This window comes from Eubalaena glacialis, chromosome 8, assembly GCF_028564815.1.
Source record: "Eubalaena glacialis isolate mEubGla1 chromosome 8, mEubGla1.1.hap2.+ XY, whole genome shotgun sequence".
NCBI classification, from domain to species: domain Eukaryota; kingdom Metazoa; phylum Chordata; class Mammalia; order Artiodactyla; family Balaenidae; genus Eubalaena; species Eubalaena glacialis.
This window is the reverse complement of record NC_083723.1, coordinates 110,063,435-110,085,792: the sequence shown is the minus strand read 5'-3', so window position 1 is coordinate 110,085,792 and position 22,358 is coordinate 110,063,435. Positions and strand designations below refer to the sequence as shown.

Genomic DNA, 22,358 nt, shown 5'->3' with positions numbered 1-22,358 from the left:
CCATCTGGATTCCTTTCTCTCTCTTTTTTTCTTTTTTCTTTTGCCCTACTCAGTTATGTGGAGATTTTCTTGCCCTTTTGGAAGTCTGAGGTCTTCTGGCAGCGTTCAGTAGATATTCTGTGAGAATTGTTCCACATGCAGATGTATTTTTGATGCATTTGTGGGAGAAGGTGAGCTCCGCGTCCTACTCCTCTGCCACCTTGATACGATCCTATTATGATGCCTTTTAAAGCATCCTATGAAGAATACACTTTAGAAGTGAATCATTTTTTGAAATAGTTTATTTTTAATTTTCATACAGTCCTCATATTCTAGATCATGTTTGCTTAAAGTGAGGCATCCCACATTCATTCAGTTGCTTGGGTAAAAGCCAGACTCGGTGCCCAGAGATTGGTGGTGTGAAGATGAATAGGACAGTCCTCTAACCATCCCCACAGGGCACTGGGTTCCTACTGTCTCATATTCCATGTTTGGCAGGGATCAGGTCTCATTCAATTGGCAGCTCCCTCTCAGCCAGCACCTACCTGCACACACAATAGGTTCTTGATAATTACTCTTTAATTGAATTGTCCTAAGCTTTCAGGAAAGAGAAAATGGAAGGGAAAACAAGAAGTATAATGAGCTCTTTTTGGACTAAGTCTTGTGCTTGGCGATTTATGTATATTTTCTCATTGAATCCTCACTATGACGTTAAAAACACATCACTTCTATTTTACAGGTGAGAAAAATTGCTCAACATAAATGTCTTTAAAAGGGTTCCTATACTTAAATTGAAGGTATCCTAGTGTTTTAGTCTTTGCCTTTTTCCCTCTGTTAAGTGCATTTCAGGGACTGGCTTATTTACTCTACCATAAACCAATGAGATAGGCCCTAATACTGTTCCCATTTTAATTTTTTTTTTTTTAATTTATTTATTTATTTATTTTTGGCTGTGTTGGGTCTTCGTTTCTGTGCGAGGGCTTTCTCTAGTTACGGCAAGCGGGGGCCACTCCTCATCGCGGTGCGTGGGCCTCTCACTATCGCGGCCTCTCTTGTTGCGGAGCACAGGCTCCAGACGCGCAGGCTCAGTAATTGTGGCTCACGGGCCTAGTTGCTCCGCGGCATGTGGGATCTTCCCAGACCAGGGCTCGAACCTGCGTCCCCTGCATTGGCAGGCAGATTCTCAACCACTGCGCCACCAGGGAAGCCCCCTGTTCCCATTTTAAAGATAAGAAAACTAAACTTAGGGTAATAAACTTATACTGTCATAAGGTTAGCAGCATAGCTGGATATCCGGCATGTCATTGTGTGCTTTTAAGCACTGTGGACTGGCTGTCAACCCTGTGACAGCAGGTAAGAATTACCTGTGCATCTTACACACACACACACACACACACACACACACACACACACCCCTCCAAGCCCTTTCCCCAGACCTACACTAGTCGTTTTCAACTCCGAATGCACATTAGGATCTAGTGGGAAGCAAGCTTTCAAATCCAGAGCCCCACCCCACCTGGGAGGGTGAGCCTTCTCAGGCTTATGGCTGTTGAAGAGCAGCCTAGCCAGAGTTGAAGAGCACTGTGCCAGGAGCTATCTGGAGCTAAAGCTCCCTCTCCTGTCACTCATATTTAGGCTAATGGTCTTAATTAGCTCCTAGAATGAGGTAAATGTCTTACATGGTTATTTATGGATTCCTGCAATGTTTAGCCCTGTCCCTCAAACATAAGGAGTGCTAAAAGAAAACGTTGAATTGGATATAGAGCAGTAGTTTTCAAGGAAACCTTCATAGGTAGTAGAGCCTAAAGCGGGACAAGAGTTCCGCTTCCGATGGTAAGCATAGCTCTGTACGGGAATGGCTTATGCTTGGCGTTGTTTATTTTTATGCCTGATGGGAGTCTTTAAGAATGTGATCCTTGGCATTGCTGTTTGATATTAATACCACCAATAGGGAATGGAGTTGTTTTTAATAAATAGCATTATATTAATATATAATAATACAATTAAGTCCCTCTAATCACTAGGTTTGGGTAAATGTCTTTGGTGAAGATGAAAATACAGAACAGGGCGCTATATTTCGTAATATGGGATTATTGGTAATGTGGGAACTCTGGAGGCCTCAGGAGAGCAAAGACAACTGCTCACTTTGTCCTTCTTCCAGTGATTGGGCAGTGCCTCATGGAGGACAAGCTCAAGAAAACCACAACATTTTAAGTAACTAACTTTCACGGAGTGCCTCAAGAGAGATGTCAGAGGAATTTTTCTGCCTTGTAGATTTGCTCCTAACAGTCACTGTGGAAGATTCCCCAGCCCTTAAGTAGATCACTGAAGAGGCTCCATTGAATTCCACGAACGTTTGTTGAGTCCCTGATACGTTTGCGTTAAGGGTGGTGGAGACTAGTAAGACAGCAGCAGTGCTCCGCAGTCTTGCCTTCATTATTGCCCCTCCCCCCAGCCCCACCAAAGACCCTTTGTAGACATTTTTTCCTAATCATCCCTCTGCAGGTACACTATATATGGACTTATGTGCTGTATGTATATCCCTTGCTTTATACTTAGAAAAATAGTAAGATTCCGCCCCCAGCCCCCCACCATTGTTGCCCCCATGGGGATTCTGTCTAAGGTAACATCCCTGTCATTAACACTGGGTAGGAGTCTTTGATTGACAGCAGTCTTGGAGATATCCTGGTTGGGAGGATATGTAAACATTACAGGAGACCTGAGCATATTTCTGACTTTGGGCCTTGTGCCCAAGCTGACGAGGATCTGGACTAAAGCCCTCTTGGTTAAGTGAGGATCTCAACGAGAACCTATGACCAAGTTCCTACAGTTTACTGGGAAAGTTGTATCATAGTTCTAGGAACGAGCATTATCATTCTTACTCATGGCCTGCTATAGCTGTGGAAGAGTAAAGGAAGAAAGCTGACGTTCTTCTCTGTGGGTCTGTTGCTAAGTGTGTGTGATCCGTGGGATATGAAAACTGAGATAAAGAAGGACAGTGGGTAACAGAAATCCATCTTCCCTGTTATTCTGAACTATGACTAAAACAATTCTTAGTGCTCTTTATCTCAGTTTTCTGTGTCTTTTTTTTTCTTTTTATTATTCACTACACAGGAAGCATCCAGGATGCGGGAACATTGTGACATTTGCACAATTTTTATTTATCGCTGTGGAAGGCTTCCTCTTTGAAGCTGATTTGGGAAGGAAGCATCCAGTTATCCCAATAAGGTATGGCACATTGAAGTCTCTTTTTAGCCTTTTTTTTTAAGTTAAGAGCTTTTCTGGTACCTATATAAAAGGAATATGCGGCATCGTTTTATAAGATTGGTATCAAAGATATCAGTAGAATAATTCATTTTCTAAATTTAATACATTGTGATGCTCCAGGGAGCCTATTTTTAGAATAAAATTCCTGCCACGACACTTAAAATAACTCTGATGGAGGCAACTATATATATGTGTGTGTGTGTGTGTCTGTCTGTGTCTGTCTGGTATATGGTCAAAGGCCTGGTGTGACAACCAATTTTTAACCAGTTATGCATATTTTCCTCTTGTTGGTAAAGTTATCAAATATGTTAAGAGTGGTATCGTTGTTACTTTTAAAAGACTAATGGCTTTTGGAGATAGAGCTGGTAGTTACAACATTGTAAATGTACTAAATACCACCGAATTGTTCACTTTAAAATGGTGGATTTTATGTTATGTGACTTTCACCTCAATCAAAAGGAAATGAACGGCAAGCTAAGGTAAAATTGTTGCTTCCAGACCTCCATCCATTAGTCCAAATTTGCATAACTATACTCATGGGGCAAAACAGAAAACAGGGCAGATGTTATAATAAACAGTGTATTGAAAACAGCATCCTTGCTGTGAAAGACTTGAAATCAAAGTGTATTTTTTTAATTTAATTTAATTTTTATTTTATATTGGGGTATAGTTGATTTACAGTGTATTAGTTTCAGGTGTACAGCAAAGTGATTCAGTTATACATATACATATATCCATTCTTTTTCAGATTCTTTTCCGGTATAGGTTATTACAGAATACTGAGTAGAGTTCCCTGTGCTGTACAATAGGTCCTTGTTGTTTAATTAAATTAAAAGAAAAAGAAAGAACCACACACGTACAAAGTGTAATCCATCCAGTTGTATTTAGTAGGATAGTGTCACTTAATCTCTTTGAGAGGGATGTTCTGGTATTATTGCATCCAAGGACTGGCTAAGATTCATTGGTGTTATTTTGCAGCCTTCCTGAGTAGCCCGCTATAGAAAATCTGGCTGAATTTTGTTACTAATATTGTATTTTTAAATATCCCAAGGTGATGCTAAATATTCTGAATACTTTCCCTTCCCCCATTGGCTTTAGTATCTGCATAAAACTTTCTGCTCCCAAGACCAGCATTTATATCAGAGTAGGAGCCCCAGCATTTTTTGATTCCTCTGGTCCTTTCCTCCTCCTTCCACTATTTCTTTCTTCTCTGGCTGCCACTAGCGTAGTTCAGGAATGTATTCACTCTCGCCATGACTTTTATAGTAATAGCCTGGTTGGCTGACCTCCTGCCTATCACCTCTTCATCCCTCCATTTCAGCTTCCTACCGTTGTATCATGACACCCACTCCACATGCACTCAGGTCACCATTAGATTCAAAGTGAAACCCAAACTCCCTAACCTGCCCTTGGAGGCTCCCCATGAACCTTCCCTGACAACCATGCTCCCATGTGTGCAATTCGTGCCGGCTATTTTATTTTCTATCTGGGAAGCCCTAATCAAAATCTTCCTCGTGTCGTTCATCTCCTTGAGCGATTTCTAGGCAATACTATGTAGGCAGTGATGTGGAATTAATTATCCTGAAAGAACTTGATGACCTCTATCTCCAGATGGCATCTTTTCAAGACGGAACTAGGAAAATTGGGCAAGAAAGCTTGTGAAATCACCAGTAGTATATTATTTAGAAGCTGCGAAGTAGCTCTCACCAGTAACTTTGCATGTGTGTATTACTGTGTTCTGCATTCATTGTAGAGCTCTTCAGACTTTCCAGACTGTGTTCATTTAGCCCTGGTGTGGCTGCCTGTGAGGGCAGATAGCCCCCTACCTCACCAGGAACGCAAAATTGGTTCTTGTCAGGGAAGATAACTTGAGACTCAGTGCTGTCACCTTCTCCAGATGTGCAAAGGTGAAAAGGATGGGGATCTGTGCTCAAAGACTTCCGACATTTCCTGAAGAATATGGAACCACTTATTCACTTTTGCCCTGCATTCTTTAGCCATGTACTTCAAATATTATTTTTCTCTTTTTGAATGTATTAGGTTGAATCATATGAAATTGCTGATGTTCAACCCCTTTTGACCTACCAAAAAACGGCATTTTAAATGGTTTAAGCTGATATGTATGAAAGGCATCTTAAAAATTATTTAATTAATATTAATTTATTTATAACTTGTTATTTGTGTTCATCCCTTTATCTTTCTAAATGATTAGAGTTCCTGGATTTCTTTTAGTTTTTGCTTTTTATTATTATTTAAAGACCTATACATTCTCAAAAAACAGGGGCCCTAATTCTAAATACAAATCTATGCAAGTAAAATGATGCCCTCATTAATTTGGAGGCCACTGGTTCAAAAGGTGGGATAATTTTAAGTTGCTAGGGTGAAAGTAACCCTTGACTTAGCACATCTTTTCTTTAGAAACAGTGAAAATTAATAGTATAAACAAGTGTATAGAGGAAATATTTGAGAGAGTTTAACAATTTTTAAATTCTTTAGAGCTACATGAAAATTATACACAAAGAACTGATACAATAATAAAAATTATCCATTCACTTTAAAAAACCTATTGCTGTCTATCAGGTAACTCTTTTTGAAGCCTTGTTTATAGTTGCTGTACGTACTAGAAAAATATTAAAATAGTGTTTCTTGGAACACATTCTATAGTTCAAACTTTTTCCATGTTATTCTGGCTTTGTGAAGTATTTTCATATGTACTTGGTGCTTGACTTCACATTATAATAGTGATATGATCTTTTAATCCAGAGGAAATAAGCACAATACTTTTTTAACCAAAAATATGTATTTCCTTCTCTACTTGATTTTCTTGAAATCGTGGATCCTGTGTGACGAGCTGCTGTCTCTGCCTCTCAGGTACTACGCCATAATGGTGACCATGTTCTTCACCGTCAGCGTGGTGAACAACTACGCCCTGAATCTCAACATCGCCATGCCCCTGCACATGATATTTAGATCTGTAAGTCTGCCGGCTCATGTGAACCTGTTCCTCTGGAAAATGCAGCAAAGTGGGTCCATTTACACAAGACAAAAGTAGAAAGGGGCCTATAAGGAGTAAAGTCTAGGGTGTAAGAATAGGTCTCATGGATGAATAAGCAGAGGCTGGCTTTCATCTGAGAAGTAGGGCAAAAAGAGAAATATGAAAGTGGATGGTTTACTTTTATTTATCAGAGGTCTTACAGGTGATTAATAAAACGAAAGTTAAAATTTCCCCGGATAACAGATTTTACCTTTAATTTCCTTCATCTGGTTGGTTTTATATTCGTTCTTGCTATGAATGTTATTTAACTTATTTCTCATCACTTTTTGTTTCTTCCATGAAATTACGTTTACTTCTAGTACATGATATAGATACTTCTCTTTTCTGATTTTTTTTGAAAATAGAAACTTCAGATAATTACATAAAAGGAAATTCTTGATGAAGGTAGGGCTTCTCTCAAAGCAGCAGAGGTTTTCATCTTTGCCTCATGCATGGTGGGAGAGCTAGTTTGCATATAAATAAGAACGAGTGTTCCCTGAAGAACAGGAAAGGAACTCAAGAGGGAATATAGTTAGGATTGCAGAAGAATGCAAAATGGGTAAAAATTGGAATTATAACTTTTCTGTGTGGCCTGAGATTTTTGTGAGATGGAATGTGCTGTCCCTAAAGCAACTTTCCAGAGCTGATTATAATGACTAAGATGACCTTCAGAGCATTGATCACAGAATAGACTTTCAATAGACACTTGCTGATTAATTGACAACTTTCCAGACAAGAGACAGATCCCTGCACAACTTCATTCAGTCAAACTGTGGGTGAGGAGAAGCTTATTAAAGGCTCTTATAAATTAGATGGGAAATTGGACAAAAATAAGTCTATAACATACTTCATTCCTGCTAGCCCAGCTTCAGCTTTGACCCCTTATTGAGAATTGATCATTTTTATTCTCATTGTCAACTTTAACATGTTGTATTATTTTACGTGTAGATTGTTATGGTTTGTAATTTTTGCCATCCTAACAACATGGTGAACCTCACTGATCATTCATCCTAACCTCCTCCTTTCCAGCTATTTCCCCCACCTTGCCCCTGTTCATACTTATCTTGAATTGTGTTATCTTCTTTCCCTAGTGCACTAAAACTCTGTTGTCTCTTTTCACAGGGTTCTCTAATTGCCAACATGATTCTAGGAATTATCATTTTGAAGAAAAGGTAAACAATACTCTTTTATATTTTGTGTATAGGAAGGATAAGCTGAGCCCCAGCCATAAGCTCATCTGGATTCCTTTTCTCATAGTGATGATAAGTTTGCTCTTGGCCATCTGCCTTGTTTCTTAGTTCTGTCTGTGACAGTGGTGCCCATTCCTGAGGCAGTGGACCAGGTAAGAGGCCCCACCTGTGGCTTTGGAGCAGCATATTCTCTGTGTAGAATTAATAAACTCTTGTCATTGTTGAATCTTTAGTACCATACTAATCTACGAAGCCAATTGATCTAGAACTTCAGTGTCCCACGTGGTCACCACCAGCTACATGTGACTATTTACATTTAAATTTAAATATTAAAAAGTAAATAAAATTAAATATATAGTTTCTCCATCTCACTAGTCACATTTTAAGTGCTCAGTAGCCACATGTGGCTAGTGGTGACCGTCTTGGAGAGCCCAGATGTGGAACATTGCCAGCTTCACTGAAGTTCTGTGGGACAGTGCTGTCCTAGGAAGTGTACAACACAATGAGCTAAGAGATAATCGTACGTATTATAAAGAAAATTCCTAACAAAGGCCCTAGTGGCCAAACAAGATGCAATGAAAAGTTTCAGGACCGTTCTTTGTAACTGTCACCAGTGGCTCTATCTGGGTACGGTTGGGAAATATCAGAAGTATCTGGGATGCTGTTTCCAAGCATTTGTCTCTCACCTTCATTCGGAGCCTCACTCCCAGGGAGGAGAGGTGTGTGGGGCAGAGACAGCCCATGCAGTCTGGAACACTTCTCAGGGGGAAGTTCATCCTCACTGTTCAGACCAAAATCGTGCAAGTTGGTGCCTGCTTTTCAGTGTATTCAGTACCCAGCCCGAAGTATTAAAACTCTACCAGCTTGGAAAGTAGCTGTCAATTCAGTGTGGGAAGCTAGAGTTTTTAAGTAATAAGGGATGTGTCATGAAAAGGCTCCTTATCATGAGCTCTTTATCTCCTGAGGCTTATGTATTCCCCAGATAAGCACCATTGTAGTTGATTTCTTTTCTAGGTTCTCTCTGTTCATGCATACGGAGGTAATGGTCAGGTTCATTATCTTTGAAGTGACCCCTGTGCTTCTTGGTAGTGTAAAGTTCACATTGGGACAGACCCGTGGTCTTTCCAGCCTTTGATTTTGGCACATAGCAGGGATACATATATATATGTATAATATATAATTCCTTATTATAAAAGGAATGTATTCTCCTGACATACCCCAAATGTCGGGGGCCTTAAACATTGCAGTTTTCCTTAAGAGCTTGTTTTTAGTCTGTCATCTTGAATCTCTCTAAGTCTTTTTTGACTCTCTCCAGTCTATATCACCCAGAGAACAGGAATTTCCCTAAGCTAACTGTCTAATATCATGGATTAGTAATTATCTCCTTTTGTTTATCTTGAGTAGCACCCTTCAAGTTTATAGTGTGTTCCCCTTTCCAGGATTTGAAGACCAAATCTATATTCACCTTAACCATGCCCTTCATTATTGTTTAGACCTCTCTGTCTGATCTTTGCAGGCTGAAGAGTTCCCTTATGTTTCTCTCTGCCTGCAGCAGTGCCTGTGTCCTCGCCCGCCCCTCTTCTCTAGCGTGGTGCTCTTGGCCCCTTGCTCTGCCCCTCAGCCAGTTCCGTTGGCCTTTTTCTGAGGCGCTGTGACCAGAACTATACAAAGTATTTGAGTAGAAAACTTCAGATGTAAGGTTTTAACTTCTTTTCATTCCTGTCTGAGGCCTTTTGCTTTATCACCAAGAGCCTGAGAGGGATGTTAATTGATACTATTTTAGTTAATGTGAAATGCCGCTGTTATTACTGGTGATAGTCCTATTAATTTAATATTACTTGCTTTATCCAACTATGCCAACATTTAAAAACAATATTCAAGAGACGTAAAAACAGTCCCCTCCCCTGAAAGGGGACAGTTGAATTCTTTTCTGCGTGTGGAGTCCTGCTGCTGGTCCCTGATATTCCTTCCGTCCTTCCTCTGCCTGCTGTGTCTCTTCACACTCAGGTCTGGGCCCCAGAAGCCAGGAAAAGCAACAGGCATCCCTTAAGATCTATCAGGCTTTCATTTGGACTCGAGAGCAGGATGGGCTGTCATGTCTGGTCTGTCTTTGTTTTCTGATGAAACCATCTATTGGTGCACAAACTATGGGAAACAAACTGTCTTAAACACCACCAGAAAGGGCGTTGTTTAGAAACTAGTCAGCATCCTGATTCTTTCACGCACAGACTTACGTGGACTCTGCTGGGAAGTGATCCCCTTGATTGTGTTTTGGTGATGTGTACTCTCATGAACCATCTGACTGTCAACATCATGTGGAAATTTGTATCTGTGCTTTCCTGAGGTGCTCTTTTTCTTATTTTTGCAGATACAGTGTATTCAAATATACCTCCATTGCCCTGGTGTCTGTGGGGATATTTATTTGCACTTTCATGTCAGCAAAGCAGGTGGTAAGAATCTGTTCACAAATGATTTCTATTCACTACTTGCCTTGGGGGCCCAGGTACTTATTAATGATATAATAAATGTAAATGCTCATGTAGTACAAGGATTTAAATCTCTGAAAGAGAAGGGTAGAGGGAAATGGGTAACATAAATATTTCCCTTGTATCGAGGCCCCTTGAATGTAGTTCTGGTCTCTGTACCTCGTATTTTTTCTTATTTCCTAGACTTCCCAGTCCAGCTCGAGTGAGAATGATGGATTCCAGGCATTTGCATGGTGGTTGCTAGGCAAGTACAGTAGTTACAATAAAGCTAATTGCCTCTGCAGTTCTGTTTTCAGAGGTTTCTCCTAAGGGATATGTTTCTTGGCAAGAAGCTTCGGCTAAACAAATTATGCCATAGAAGAGAGAGGCGTCTGGGATTATATATCTCTGAACCTTAGTGTTCAAGAAACGAAAAAAAAAAAAGTCTGTATTCATGGTAGCGTGTTCTACAGCATGGATGCTTTCTTGGTTGCCACTGGTGTAGAAAGAAAAGTCTGTGTCTAGTTGCCCATCACACTCTCTGGGAGCAGTAGAGTATCATCCATTTCTTTATGATCTGTCTGCTGAGCGGAAGCTTCTACAAAAGGAGGGCACATTACAGCAGTTGACTCTTTAAATTTCCAAGGGACCCATTTCTAAATCTTAGATTTATTTTCCTCATAAGCTGTTCCACATGGCAATGTTCCCAAACCTGACGGATCATCACAATCTCCTGGGGAGTTTTTAAAAATACAAATATCTCTTTGTTGAATTAATCAAACAACTCCTATAGAGCTTTGCCCTTGCTGTGTATGATAGAGAGGGGAAAGTTAGTGATGGCAATAAGATATTGAGACTGACCAAATGGAAGAAAAGTAGCAATGAAAGAACTGTATTCTCCTCGCCTCTTGACTTTGAAACTTTATCTCTTTAGGTTGTTGTTCTTAACATAGAAGGCTCTTTATCAGCTATTAGAAAGATACTTTATCCAATAAGAACTTGCAAAAGACATGAACACACAATTCATGGGGACAAAATTAATGTTCAGTAAACTTATGTTCAGCCTTGCTAGTCTAGTAATCAAAGAAACGCAAGTTGAAACCAAGATGCAGTACCTTTTAATTTTGGTCTCTTACATTGGCAAGATAATAAATGATTATTCTCACTGCTGCTGAGGATGCAGTAAGGCAACCATTTTCATATAAACTGTTTATGGTAAATTGACACAGCCTTTCTGGGAAAAAAAGTATGTGTATGTATTGAGTTTTTAAAATGTCTACAACCTTTGACTCAGTAATCCCCCTTATGAGAGTTTATCCTAAGGAAATAATCAACATTTTGTTTAAAGATTTATGTACTAGGATGTACATTGATTTTAATGATGAAATAATTGGAAGTAATCTAACCATTCTCCTATTATAAGACATTTAAGTATGGTACATCCACATGATAGAATAATATGCAGCCATACTTTTGAAAAAATTTTAATGAATGACTTGAAGGAAAATCCAGGAAAAAGGTCGTGAAGAAAGCAAGATGTAAAATTATATATTCATTATGATCCTGTCTCAGCATAAAATATCTACCTAAGTATATATACAGAGAGAGATAGCAAACTATTTAGGACTGGATGGTAATATTGTGGTTGATTTTTATTTCTTTTTAAATTTTGTACATGTTCCACATTTAGTGTGTAATGTTTGTAGAACTTAATGTTCTTTAAGAAAAGATCTGGAAGTTAGCAAATGCAGGCATCTTGTAACTCGATGTTTGCTTTTTAGGTATTGGGGCACTGACTTTCGCTCTTCTGATGTCAGCAAGGATGGGTATTTTCCAAGAGACTCTGTACAAACAATTTGGGAAACACTCCAAGGAGGCTTTGTTTTATAACGTAAGCAATTTCTTGAACCCAGGGAAGATGAAAATTATTGAGTTGTTATTGTTATTGTAATATGTTATTTCAAATGTGATATGTCATCCTTCTGATGTAGTCGAAGGATCAATTTATTATCCAATAAACTGTTTTGGGGCCCACGGACTTTGGCACTTTTAATAGGCTGCCACAGTTCTCTACACGAGGTGATCATCATCAGTCAGTGTGAACAGAACATGTCTGCCAACCAGGAACAACCCCAAGGGACAAGGAACCCAATGTTCCTATAGATGAAATCAAGTTAAAACCAATATGGAAACCTAGAAAGGGAATAGAAGTTTCAGAAACCCCATGCCAAGGAGAATATGTGTGGGCAGGCATTTGGGAGAGTTGGGGAAGATGGGATTTGAGGAGTAAGTCCCTCAGATAGGCTTTATTCCTTTGAGGGAGAGTTTAATTAGTGAATTCTATACGCTTTCGCTTCTTGTTTGAAACTGCTGATCTAGAGCCACCTCCTCTAACTTTCCTCTTTCTCCTCCGTCTTTTCTGTTGAAATAATGCCTGGCTCCTCAAGGTCCTGGTGATATCATTGCCTCCAGATTCAGTAATCTCAGGGATTCCTTCCCTGCCAACCGATTGTACTGAAGTTGCAGACAAGCAATTTGAGATATTTAATTAGAACTAGAGTATGCGGCTGAGAATTTAAAAAATAAAGGAACATTCTGTTTGGTTTCCGTGTTTCTTTTAGCATGGTACCTGGTGTATACTTAACTGCTTGGTAAATGTTTACTGTGATTCCTTATTATTGTGGTGGTACTAGTGGTGGGTTGTTGTCAAGCACCTTATCTTTGCTTACCTATTGTTTCCCCTTCCTCTTCAATCTCTTTTTATTCTTGTCTTCATTTCTTTATCCCTGACTTCATATTGTCCTCCAATCTCTTTTCCCACTAGTTTCCTGAACTCCCTAAAATCTGCCTGCACATTCCATATAATTTTTAAATCCGTTATATTTGTTGAACCGTTCTCAAAAATAGTAAAATGTAGCAGATCCTTTGGGCAGAATGACCGTGTGTTTCAATTTTCCATTCCCTTTTGTTGAGGAAAGGATGCTGGCTCTATTTTTTTGTTTTGTGTGTAATGACCATCAGACTTCGTAGGGCAAGAACTGTCATTTGGGGGTTGATATAATGCCCTACAATGTAAGTGGTCAGTAGCACTGGATACTTTTAACTTAACAAATAAGTCTGACTTGCTTTTCTTGATATTGCTTGTTAAACAACTTGTAAAACTTTCAATCATTGTAAAGATACTCTAATTCTTCTGTAATGTTTTTGCATTTAAATTTACATGAAATGTTTCTTCCCCTAGCATGCCCTTCCACTTCCTGGTTTCATCTTCTTGGCTTCTGACATTTATGACCATGCAGTTCTATTCAATAATTCTGGTGAGTTTGGGGTTATCCAGTAGAATTACCTAACAGTGTTCAGAGGCAGTGTCTCCATCTTACTCTCGACTTGACCACTGCTTTTTTCATGATCTTATCCAAATCATCTGTCCCCCGGAAACAGTCCCTGTTCCACCTTCCTGGAATATAGTGCCATTAATCAGTGGTTGCGGCAGCAAAAGCTTTTATAGGCACTTCTCAATTATTTGCAAATGAAGTAAGACAGTATCTTCAAATTTTCTGTTTTGCTGTGGAATTTGTGTTTGCATTTGAAGGTGGAATGTATGATGTTCTGAGAATGCAAACAAATAGTAATAATACTGCAGTGACTGGAGCCGTGAGAAGTTGGGCAGCAGTCCAACTTCTTTACTCCTGTTCATCCCTCTCTGCTGGGAAAGGCAGTCTGCTCACAGATCCAGGCCGAGCTGCCTCTGAGCAAGGAGGAACAAAAATGATGACAGGGCTTTTTCCTAGTTACAGGGTAGGTAGGTAGTAGGAGTAAACAAAATTAGTTCAAATGTCTACAGTGTAAGTTAGCTATTACTTTTTAAAGTATTTAATAAATTAGCTAATAATTGCCAGTTAACTTGAAAGAAATTACTGATATAATCCGATTATCTACTAAAAGACATAGCTTGTTATACAGACAAATGAATACACAAGGAACAAATACACATTTTTAAAATTACGTCTTTATGTTGCTCAGACCTAAAATGGTAAGTGTATTTTGTAGAATGACAGTAGGTGCCGAGTAAACATTTGTTTGCTATCTGGTCACAAGTTGTGAAGTTGTGACTGTTCTCTGAGTTTGCAGAATTGCCTGTCCCGTTTGCCTGCAAAGTGTGTGATGGCAGCAGCGTGTAAGAAAGTTTTTAAGGCTCTGAATTACTCAATCATTTCTGACTTTTTTTATTGAGGTATAATTGACATATAGCTGATTTTTGACGCAGTGGTTTTTAAGGTCTCTTAGAGTCCCCACATAGCAAAGGGCTATGGAAATAAACACATTATCAAATTCCTTAGGATTGATATTGATTTAGTTACTAGAATGCTCCTTCTAAAAGTCACAGGGATGGGTATTTTTATAAAAATTGTTTTAAGGTCTGCCTTCAAAAAACTGAATCTTTAGAATCATTCCTAAGTTAAGTATACATTTTTTTCTCTTGCTTAAGTGTCTCAGATGAACGTGTTATCCTTGAATATTCTAAGGGAACTGTACATCTGTCTGAATACTTTGTCATACTGATTGTCTTTCCTCAGCAAATTGATACAGTGAATCTTTGAAGTTATTAAACAGGAATAACATTTGTTAACTTTCTTTTCATTTCAATACTTGCTAAGTATACCAAATTATGGGGATTTCCCACTAGTCCAGACATACAATTTTAATAAATTATTTATATATATGAATTTTTATTTTTTGCAAACGAAAATTAATGTTCATTTACTAACCAGATCTCAACATCACTTTGTTACACTTTCCTCAGTTATGCTGTATAATTCAAGCCCCACAAACAATTTAGCAATATCAAAAAAACTGACCCTTCGAGGATTACTATGTCCTTATTCTCTGATCTTGGATATTTTATTTCCTCCCACATATTTACTGTGCAAGTCTCATGATATAAAACTAACATAAGAATGTATTTAAAGGAAGGAAAGTTACAGTTCCTCACCCTACACGTGAGCTAATTTCATTTTACCAGTTTCCTTCCTGACTCTATTAACATACATTCTTACATAGTCGTAATCCTTGTGTAGATATAATTTTATACTTGCTTTTTGACTTTCATTCTGAGTTTTTTATATGACTATATATAATCTTTACGATTTTTTTTTTTTGTCAAGTATATAACGCCTCATCTAGTTTGCTTACCTTTGCTTACATAGTCCTTGCTCTATCATTGGACATTTAGATTGATTCAGAGTTTTTCCTTATTATAAATATGACTGCAAAATATATAAAACTTTTTTCTTTTGAATTAACTAGGATTAATTCCTAAGAATAAGAAGCAATACTTTTATGGCTCCTTAATGCATATTGCGAAATTGATTTTTAAAACAACACCAGGGCTTCCATGGTGGCGCAGTGGTTAAGAATCCACCTGCCAATGCAGGGGACACGGGTGCGAGCCCTGGTCCAGGAAGATCCCACATGCTGCGGAACAACTAAGCCCGTGCGCCACAACTACTGAGCCTGCGCTCTAGAGCCTGCAAGCCACGACTACTGAAGCCCGTGCGCCTAGAGCCCATGCTCTGCAACAAGAGAAGCCACCGCAATGAGAAGCCCGCACACCGCAACGAAGAGTAGCCCCCGCTCGCCGCAACTAGAGGAAGCCCACGCACAGCAACGAAGACCCAACACAGCCAAAAATAAATAAATAAAATAAATAAATTTATAACAAAACAAAACAAAAAACCACCAATTTATACTATCACCCACTGAATGGCTGCTAGTTCCACTACCACCTTGCCAGATTAGGATATTATTTATAAATGTTTAATTGCTAACTTAATAGATATAGAATGGTACAGCCTTGTATAATTTAGAATTCTTTGATTAAGGATTGAACATATTTCCAAATGGCATTTAGTTATGGGTTATCTTACATCTTGTGTTAACTGTCATTTAAGACCATACCATTTTGAACCTCTCTGTGTTTCACAGTCTTTCTCTGTAAAGTGGGGTCCTATTCAGGTGAACGGTAAAGAGTTTATTTTAAAAGTAAAATAAATTATAATTTGTTTTAAGAAACCAATGTAATGACTCTTGAGGCTGGTGTAGCCTTGAATCAAGGCAAGTAAGTGGTGTATGATCCAAATGTATTTGCAAGAGAAATAACGCTTCTATTTCTATTATGTTCATCTGTGTTACTTTGTTCAAAAAGATGAAAACAGAAGCTGTCAGAAGTGATATAACTCTCTCTCCTCTTAATCTTTGCAGAATTATATCAGGTTCCAGTCGTTGGTGTGATAGTGCCCATCATGTGGTTCTACCTCCTCATGAATGTCATCACCCAGTATCCTTTGCACCCCTCTGCACCCCTCTGCCATATGGCCTTTGCTGTGGTATTTTGGCATAGGAATGTTTATTCTTTTCTTCTAATGGTGCAGTGCCGTGAGTTTTGTTTTTGCCTTGATCTCTTCTGCAGTAAGCAGGAGACAGACAGGCCCATCCAAGTGAGCTCCTTTGTTGCGGGAAGAGGCGGGGAAGAGATGCTGGTGGTGTGGAGGGTCAGTAAGTCCCAGGGCACCAGGAAGGAAAAGCTCTGGGTGGAGGTGTAGAAATCAATGGGTAATTAAGGATTAGTATATGACAGAAATGAGCTGTGATTTCTACATGGAGTTTTCCAGTGTCCTAGGATGTTTCACAAGCTGCCACAAAATCCTGCAAGAAATTTCAAATTAACTAAAACCTAATTTTTAAAATGGCTCTTTGGAACCACCGTTAAGTCGATTATAAAAATCACTGAGTCTTTGAAACAGTGAAACAGATTGAGATTGACCTCATTCCTCTGAAGTCACCTCATTTGTTTGCCCTACAGAGTTCTTTTTGGGAGGAGGTGTGATCACCTTTACTGAGAGTGTTACCTTCTGTCATTACTGGGGAGGCGACTTCTCTGTAAACTCTGGCAAGAATCCAGGATAAGAATAATAGGAGGCTTTCAGGCAGTTTCAGGTTAGGATCCACAAATGCAATGGCAGGCCAGGAATTCTGCAGGATGTTCTAGCAAGGAAGTGCCTCAGGGCAGCTGTAGCCAACCCCCATGTTTTTTGGTTCCTAGAACATGAATGTTAAAGCCAAGAACCTTGCCAGAAGGTTCTCCCACTGATCTCTGGGTTGTCTACAGAAAACCACCTTAACCCTGCCCCTCCAGGTACGTGTGCATCTGGGGCGTCTTCATCCTGACCACAGAATGCGCCTCCCTCACCGTCACCCTCGTCGTGACTCTACGCAAGTTTGTGAGCCTCGTCTTTTCCATCTTGTACTTCCAGAACCCTTTCACTCTGTGGCATTGGCTGGGCACCTTGTTTGTCTTCATTGGGACCCTAATGTACACAGAGGTGTGGAACAACCTGGGAACCACCAAAGGCCAGCCTCAGAAGGAGGCCAAGAAGAACTGAGGCCTTCCTGGAGCAGAGAGACCAGAGGCTAGTGAGCCAGGGTCTGGCCACCATTTCACCTTGGTTAATGCTGAATCACCCCCCACGTGCCAGAGAATCCTCAGAGGGACGGACTTCTCAGATTTCTCATGACTATACAGACCAACATTTGTGGACCCTGAATAGAAGGCCCCAACCCTGAAATAGGAAAAAAGAACAGTTCTCCACTACTGAACAGCCTTTCCATTTGTTGTTTCTACCAAAATTTCAGCACTGTACTTGCTTATTGAAATCTGAGTCCCCAGACCTACTAGTTTTACATCCACGGTCTTGGACAAGATTTTCCCTGTCCTGATGATTCTCTGCTGTAACAGTCTTTATCCTCCCATGGCCTTTCCCCTTGTTCCATCACCCTGCCACCCACAGCAGCACTTTTCAGGCAGACTCCAGGCACCCCCCCACCAGGAACAACCGAGTGGCCGGGTGAACCGAGGCACCGGTGATGCTGGGGCTGGGCTTTCTCCTGTGTGTGGGGAAAGAAGCAGGTGTCCCTGTGCACCCTGGTGACCCTGGGGCAGGACTGGTGGGAATCCTTTCCCACATTTTTCCTTTTTTTGTTTCTATGCAAAAGTCATATGCTTTCTGTACTTAGAACAAAGCACCTTAGCACCTTTTGCTTTCTGTACTTAGAACAAAGCTGCAGCATCTCTGTATGGCACAGTGTTAATAAGAAAGAAAGGTTGTGTTTGAATTGGGAAAGAGAGACTTTTTCTCTGTGTCTTCTCTCAGTTTTCTGATTCATTAGCCTCGAGCTGAGATGGTGACACCAGGATGGCCCAGGAGAAGCTGGCCTCCGGGGCAGGGGCACCCAGAGAGCACAGACAGGCACTGAGGGTGGGCTCCACATGGGGGAGGTTAAGCCCTTGAAATGCTTCTCAACCAGAGACGTTCAGCTCCGCCTGGCAACTCTGATAGTTATGACCAGCCAGGCTAATGAGTGAACCAGTATATTCAGTGGGTGTGGATGTAGTGTATCAGTCAGGCCAAATCACAACTAAAATGGAAATGTATTTTTTTTGGGGGGGGGATGTCATCTTAATGTTCTTGATGGGTATGGGAGTGTGTGTGTTTTATCATATGTATTAATAGAAACATGCCCCCCTTCTGCTAATCATCTCAAAGGTCTGGTTTTCCTCCCATGGGATAACTTTGAGAAAGAAGAACAGTGTCAGGATGGCACATGTAGGTGTGTGTGTGCTCTTGTGTGGTTTGTGATCACTCGGGAGAAGAGGAGAGCATGAAAGTCAGTGTTTTTATTTCCTTGTCCTTCACTCAGTTCGGACCTTCATTGTCTCACGCAGGTACGTGCTCTGGAGGCCGTCAGACTTACCAGCCCATCTTTTCGCACAGACAGAGGCCCCTCCTTCTGCGCTGGGTTCAGGTTATGTTCTTATATCGAGATTTGGCTCTCAGGGTCTCTTGAGCTCACCCAGGGTGTGGTGTGTTTATTCTACTATCTGGAGCTATTCCCTGATGCGTCTGCGATAAGTGTCCTAGAACCACCGGGTTGCTTTGGGGAAGTCACTTAGGCTGCTCGGGTTTTTTGTTACATAAAATGTGGATGCTGTTTCTCCACCTAAGTCACAGCGTTTTCAGATCAATTTGTCGTTCTGGACATTGACAGCTGTTCAGTGCCAGTGAAGGTCTACACTAAAAGATGCGGAATTAGGAGTGAACTTGTTCATGGACTCAAAAGGTACTGTAGAGTTCCTCAGACTGACGGTACTATAAATACCATGTGTTAAATATCCTCTTAAAAACAAGAACAACAAAAGCTGCTTTTCTTATTGTTTAATAGAAGAACCTGTCCCCAGGGGCTATTTGATGGCTGCATATCTGGAGTCTTGACAGGGTAACTCCTAACAGGATAGAGCCTTACATGACGTAGTATCACTTTTTTTATGTTGATGGGAAATATTACAATTTTTAGTTACTGAAACAGTGTTGATGTACACAGACAGCATTTAACTGGGTCCACGAGGTTTTAGATTCTGGCTTTAGAGAGTGTGTGTTCCTCAGTCTGAACACCTCTGCTGGTCTTATTAACAGGAGGATATGTATGGACAGATTAAGGCACTCATACAATGAAATGAGCGCATGTAAGAACAGAATGTCTTAAATGCCCTGGGAATTGGTTTTTTTCTCTAGTATTTGGTTATAAGGAAATAAATCTAACAGACACTAGTTAATACTTTTTTAAACAATTTATTCCCCTTGGTTAACTTATTTTTCAATCCAAGTTGAAACTGATTTCAATCCCTGTTAAAAGGGCAAATAAACTGTTTTATAGAGGGTCAGACTCATCCCTAATTGGAGGAGAAATGTCCATTAAATGCCTTTCATCTTTCTCTGGGTCAAGACCATGTAATTTTGTGCCCCAGAGATAGAGGGTTTAGTTTGTTTACAAGAGAGATTGGTGTTTAAGGCATCCAAAACTCTACCCTTAGAACAAAGATCAAATAGCAAATGACTAGCCAGAAAATACAGTGTGTGCGTGGGGGGGTGGGGGTACACCCGTGTACTCACTTCACAGCTTGACCAGAGTCGTGAGGTACCAGGAGAATATGGGGGATACTTGAATTATTTTATTTAATGTGTAGAGAACCTTTACCACAGTTCTACTGTCATATTATAAATGCTTTTTCATTTTTTATTAGGAATTTATTTTTGATCCTTTCTTTTCTTTTTCATCCAACTAAAACCATTAATGCATTTGATAAGTTTCTATCTAGTTCTAAAGTATTTAGACACAATCCAAATAGTTTTTTCCTTCTTCGTGCCCAGTTATCCAAAATGAATATGGTACTTTAACTGGGTCATTGTGTCGAGTGAAGAAAAACCACGAAAGCTGAGCTGATCTGTGCCACCCCTACCAAACCCCTTCCATTCTTCTGGGAAGGTCACCTGATAATTTTTAAGGATTCTAATAAATATCTCGCGGTCATTCCCTGAGCACGTTTCCGCCCTTCTGCATATTTTTTTCACTTCTGATCCCCCACTTCCAGCTTCTTCAGCAACCTCTGGTCACTCGCATAGTTTTCTACTGAGCAACACCTATAATCTTGTGTCTGTTTATGCCTCTATTCTTTGGGGACTCTGGGTGTTTCTCTGTGGATTTTTACAGGGTATACATATCTGTGTAGCATGTATCTTGTTATACATTGTTACAAGCATTGATACTAGGGGGGTGTGTCCATAAGGATGTGAATATCTGGCAGAGTATGTGAATGTATGTGTAGATGAATATGAACGGGATGTAATGTAATGTAATGTGAAAATATTTATATGTTCTGTTGCAGCTCAAAGTGGGGCTGAGAATCCTTACCACGTTCCTGTCTATATTTGGAAAGCAGTAGTATCTGTATTTTGCTCATTTTTACCCTGCCTCTAGCTGACTTCACTCTCAGTGCCAAACGCCTGTGGTGAGCGAAGGTGGAAAGCATTAGGTCAGGAGTAATTGTAAACCAGTGAATTAGGTCTGGGCTGGTGGACATGCTCATTGGTGGACAGCTGGCATATGAGACAATGTAGCAAAGACCTGAGCATCTCCACAGATGCACATTGAGAGGCACCCCAACGTAGAGATCTGAAATCAAGATCCTATAATTTGTTGTAGTTTGTTTCTCTTTGGCTATAGGAGTAAATAGAATTATGAGCATTTTGGTCTCAATAGCTTTATTCTGAAAAATGTGCATGGAATTTACCTGTGGCAGTTCAGTCTTGGGTTGAAAGAACTGTCAATATAGATAAAATCCATTTTTATTACAGATGCGTGACCTTTGAAAACGAGTATAACCAGTGTCAGTAAAATAACTAGTCATAAGCATTGGAATATGTTCAGTGTGTACCAGGCTGGGGTGGGAGACTCTGTAGTGTGCTGTCTCTTTCTAGCAGCTTCCTCACAGTGGACATTGCAGAGAAGGGAGGGACCAGGGTCTGACTTTTGTCCCATGAATAAATAAACTCTTACCAAGATCTCTTATTCCCTCAAGTTTCTGAGAAACCTTCTAATGGGTTCCTGATACCCATTCCCACTCTTCATCAGTTGATTAGCAAGAAAACAAATAAGACGAAACATTCCTAAGATTCTAAGCCAGAGAGGGAAGGAAGGATACACACCAGGAGTTGTGGGTATTCGGCTTTTTGTTCTCCGGTTGCCTGGTGGGAGGAGGGCAGAGCATTACAAATTTAGCACCTTCCATCTATTTGATGCTCAGTGCAGGAGCTGCCGTCCAGGTACCATTAAAGATGCTTAAAAGTTTTTGGAGTAGGCTGCCTGGGGTGACCCTTACGTCTCCGAAGCTGGCATAGTTGGTTTGCATCAGCTGATGCCTAGAGCTCATTGTCTTTTTGTCTCCTCAGTATCATACTGAGACACTCCTCTGAGCTTTACCTACTTAAATCACTAAGATCCTGCAAAATGTCCTCAATTTCAATCAAGTAAGGCAAGCTGTGAGGGTACCAGAGATAGGTGGGGGGAAAAGCTTGGTCGACATTTAGAAGAAATAAGACCCATATTTTTTAAGGGAAAACTTGTAATAGTTCTTTGGCACATTGGATTATTTATAGTTTTTAAGATGTAAAGAAGACTCCCGTGAACCGAGAGAAGCAGTAGTTATTCCCCAACATGATAAAAATGTCTTTGTATATCACTTGCAATCACAAATCATTTCTGTGTTAGTTGCTTTCATTCCAGAGAATGGCATCATCCTCCAAAGAAAAAGAGGATGATTTTTAAGTAGGATTTCATAACAGATTATGTGTTGTGGGGCTGGGGAGGGATGATGGGGATTTGATTTATCCAGCCTCCGAGCTCTTCATTCATACTGTGATTTAAGAACAGAGATCGGGGGAGGAGGGGACTAGACAGCAGCAGAGTATGTAGAACAGCTAAGACATTAGTGAGTATTCAGATTTTGAGCTATGTAAATATCAGATGTCG

General features: G+C 40.1%; 1 protein-coding gene across 1 annotated transcript in view; it reads left to right on the top strand.

Annotated features, from left to right (window-relative positions):
• The window catches only part of SLC35B4 (solute carrier family 35 member B4), a 38,748-nt gene extending 17,357 nt beyond the window's left edge, over nucleotides 1-21,391 (top strand). Inside the window, exons 2-10 of the mRNA XM_061198741.1 lie at nucleotides 3,094-3,207; nucleotides 6,118-6,220; nucleotides 7,403-7,452; nucleotides 9,839-9,920; nucleotides 10,140-10,200; nucleotides 11,717-11,826; nucleotides 13,177-13,252; nucleotides 16,197-16,272; nucleotides 17,131-21,391. Coding sequence (XP_061054724.1) covers nucleotides 3,094-3,207; nucleotides 6,118-6,220; nucleotides 7,403-7,452; nucleotides 9,839-9,920; nucleotides 10,140-10,200; nucleotides 11,717-11,826; nucleotides 13,177-13,252; nucleotides 16,197-16,272; nucleotides 17,131-17,377 — 919 coding nt within the window. The 3' untranslated portion in view covers nucleotides 17,378-21,391. The remainder of the gene's footprint in view (nucleotides 1-3,093; nucleotides 3,208-6,117; nucleotides 6,221-7,402; nucleotides 7,453-9,838; nucleotides 9,921-10,139; nucleotides 10,201-11,716; nucleotides 11,827-13,176; nucleotides 13,253-16,196; nucleotides 16,273-17,130) is intronic.
• The last annotated feature ends 967 nt before the right edge of the window (nucleotides 21,392-22,358 follow it).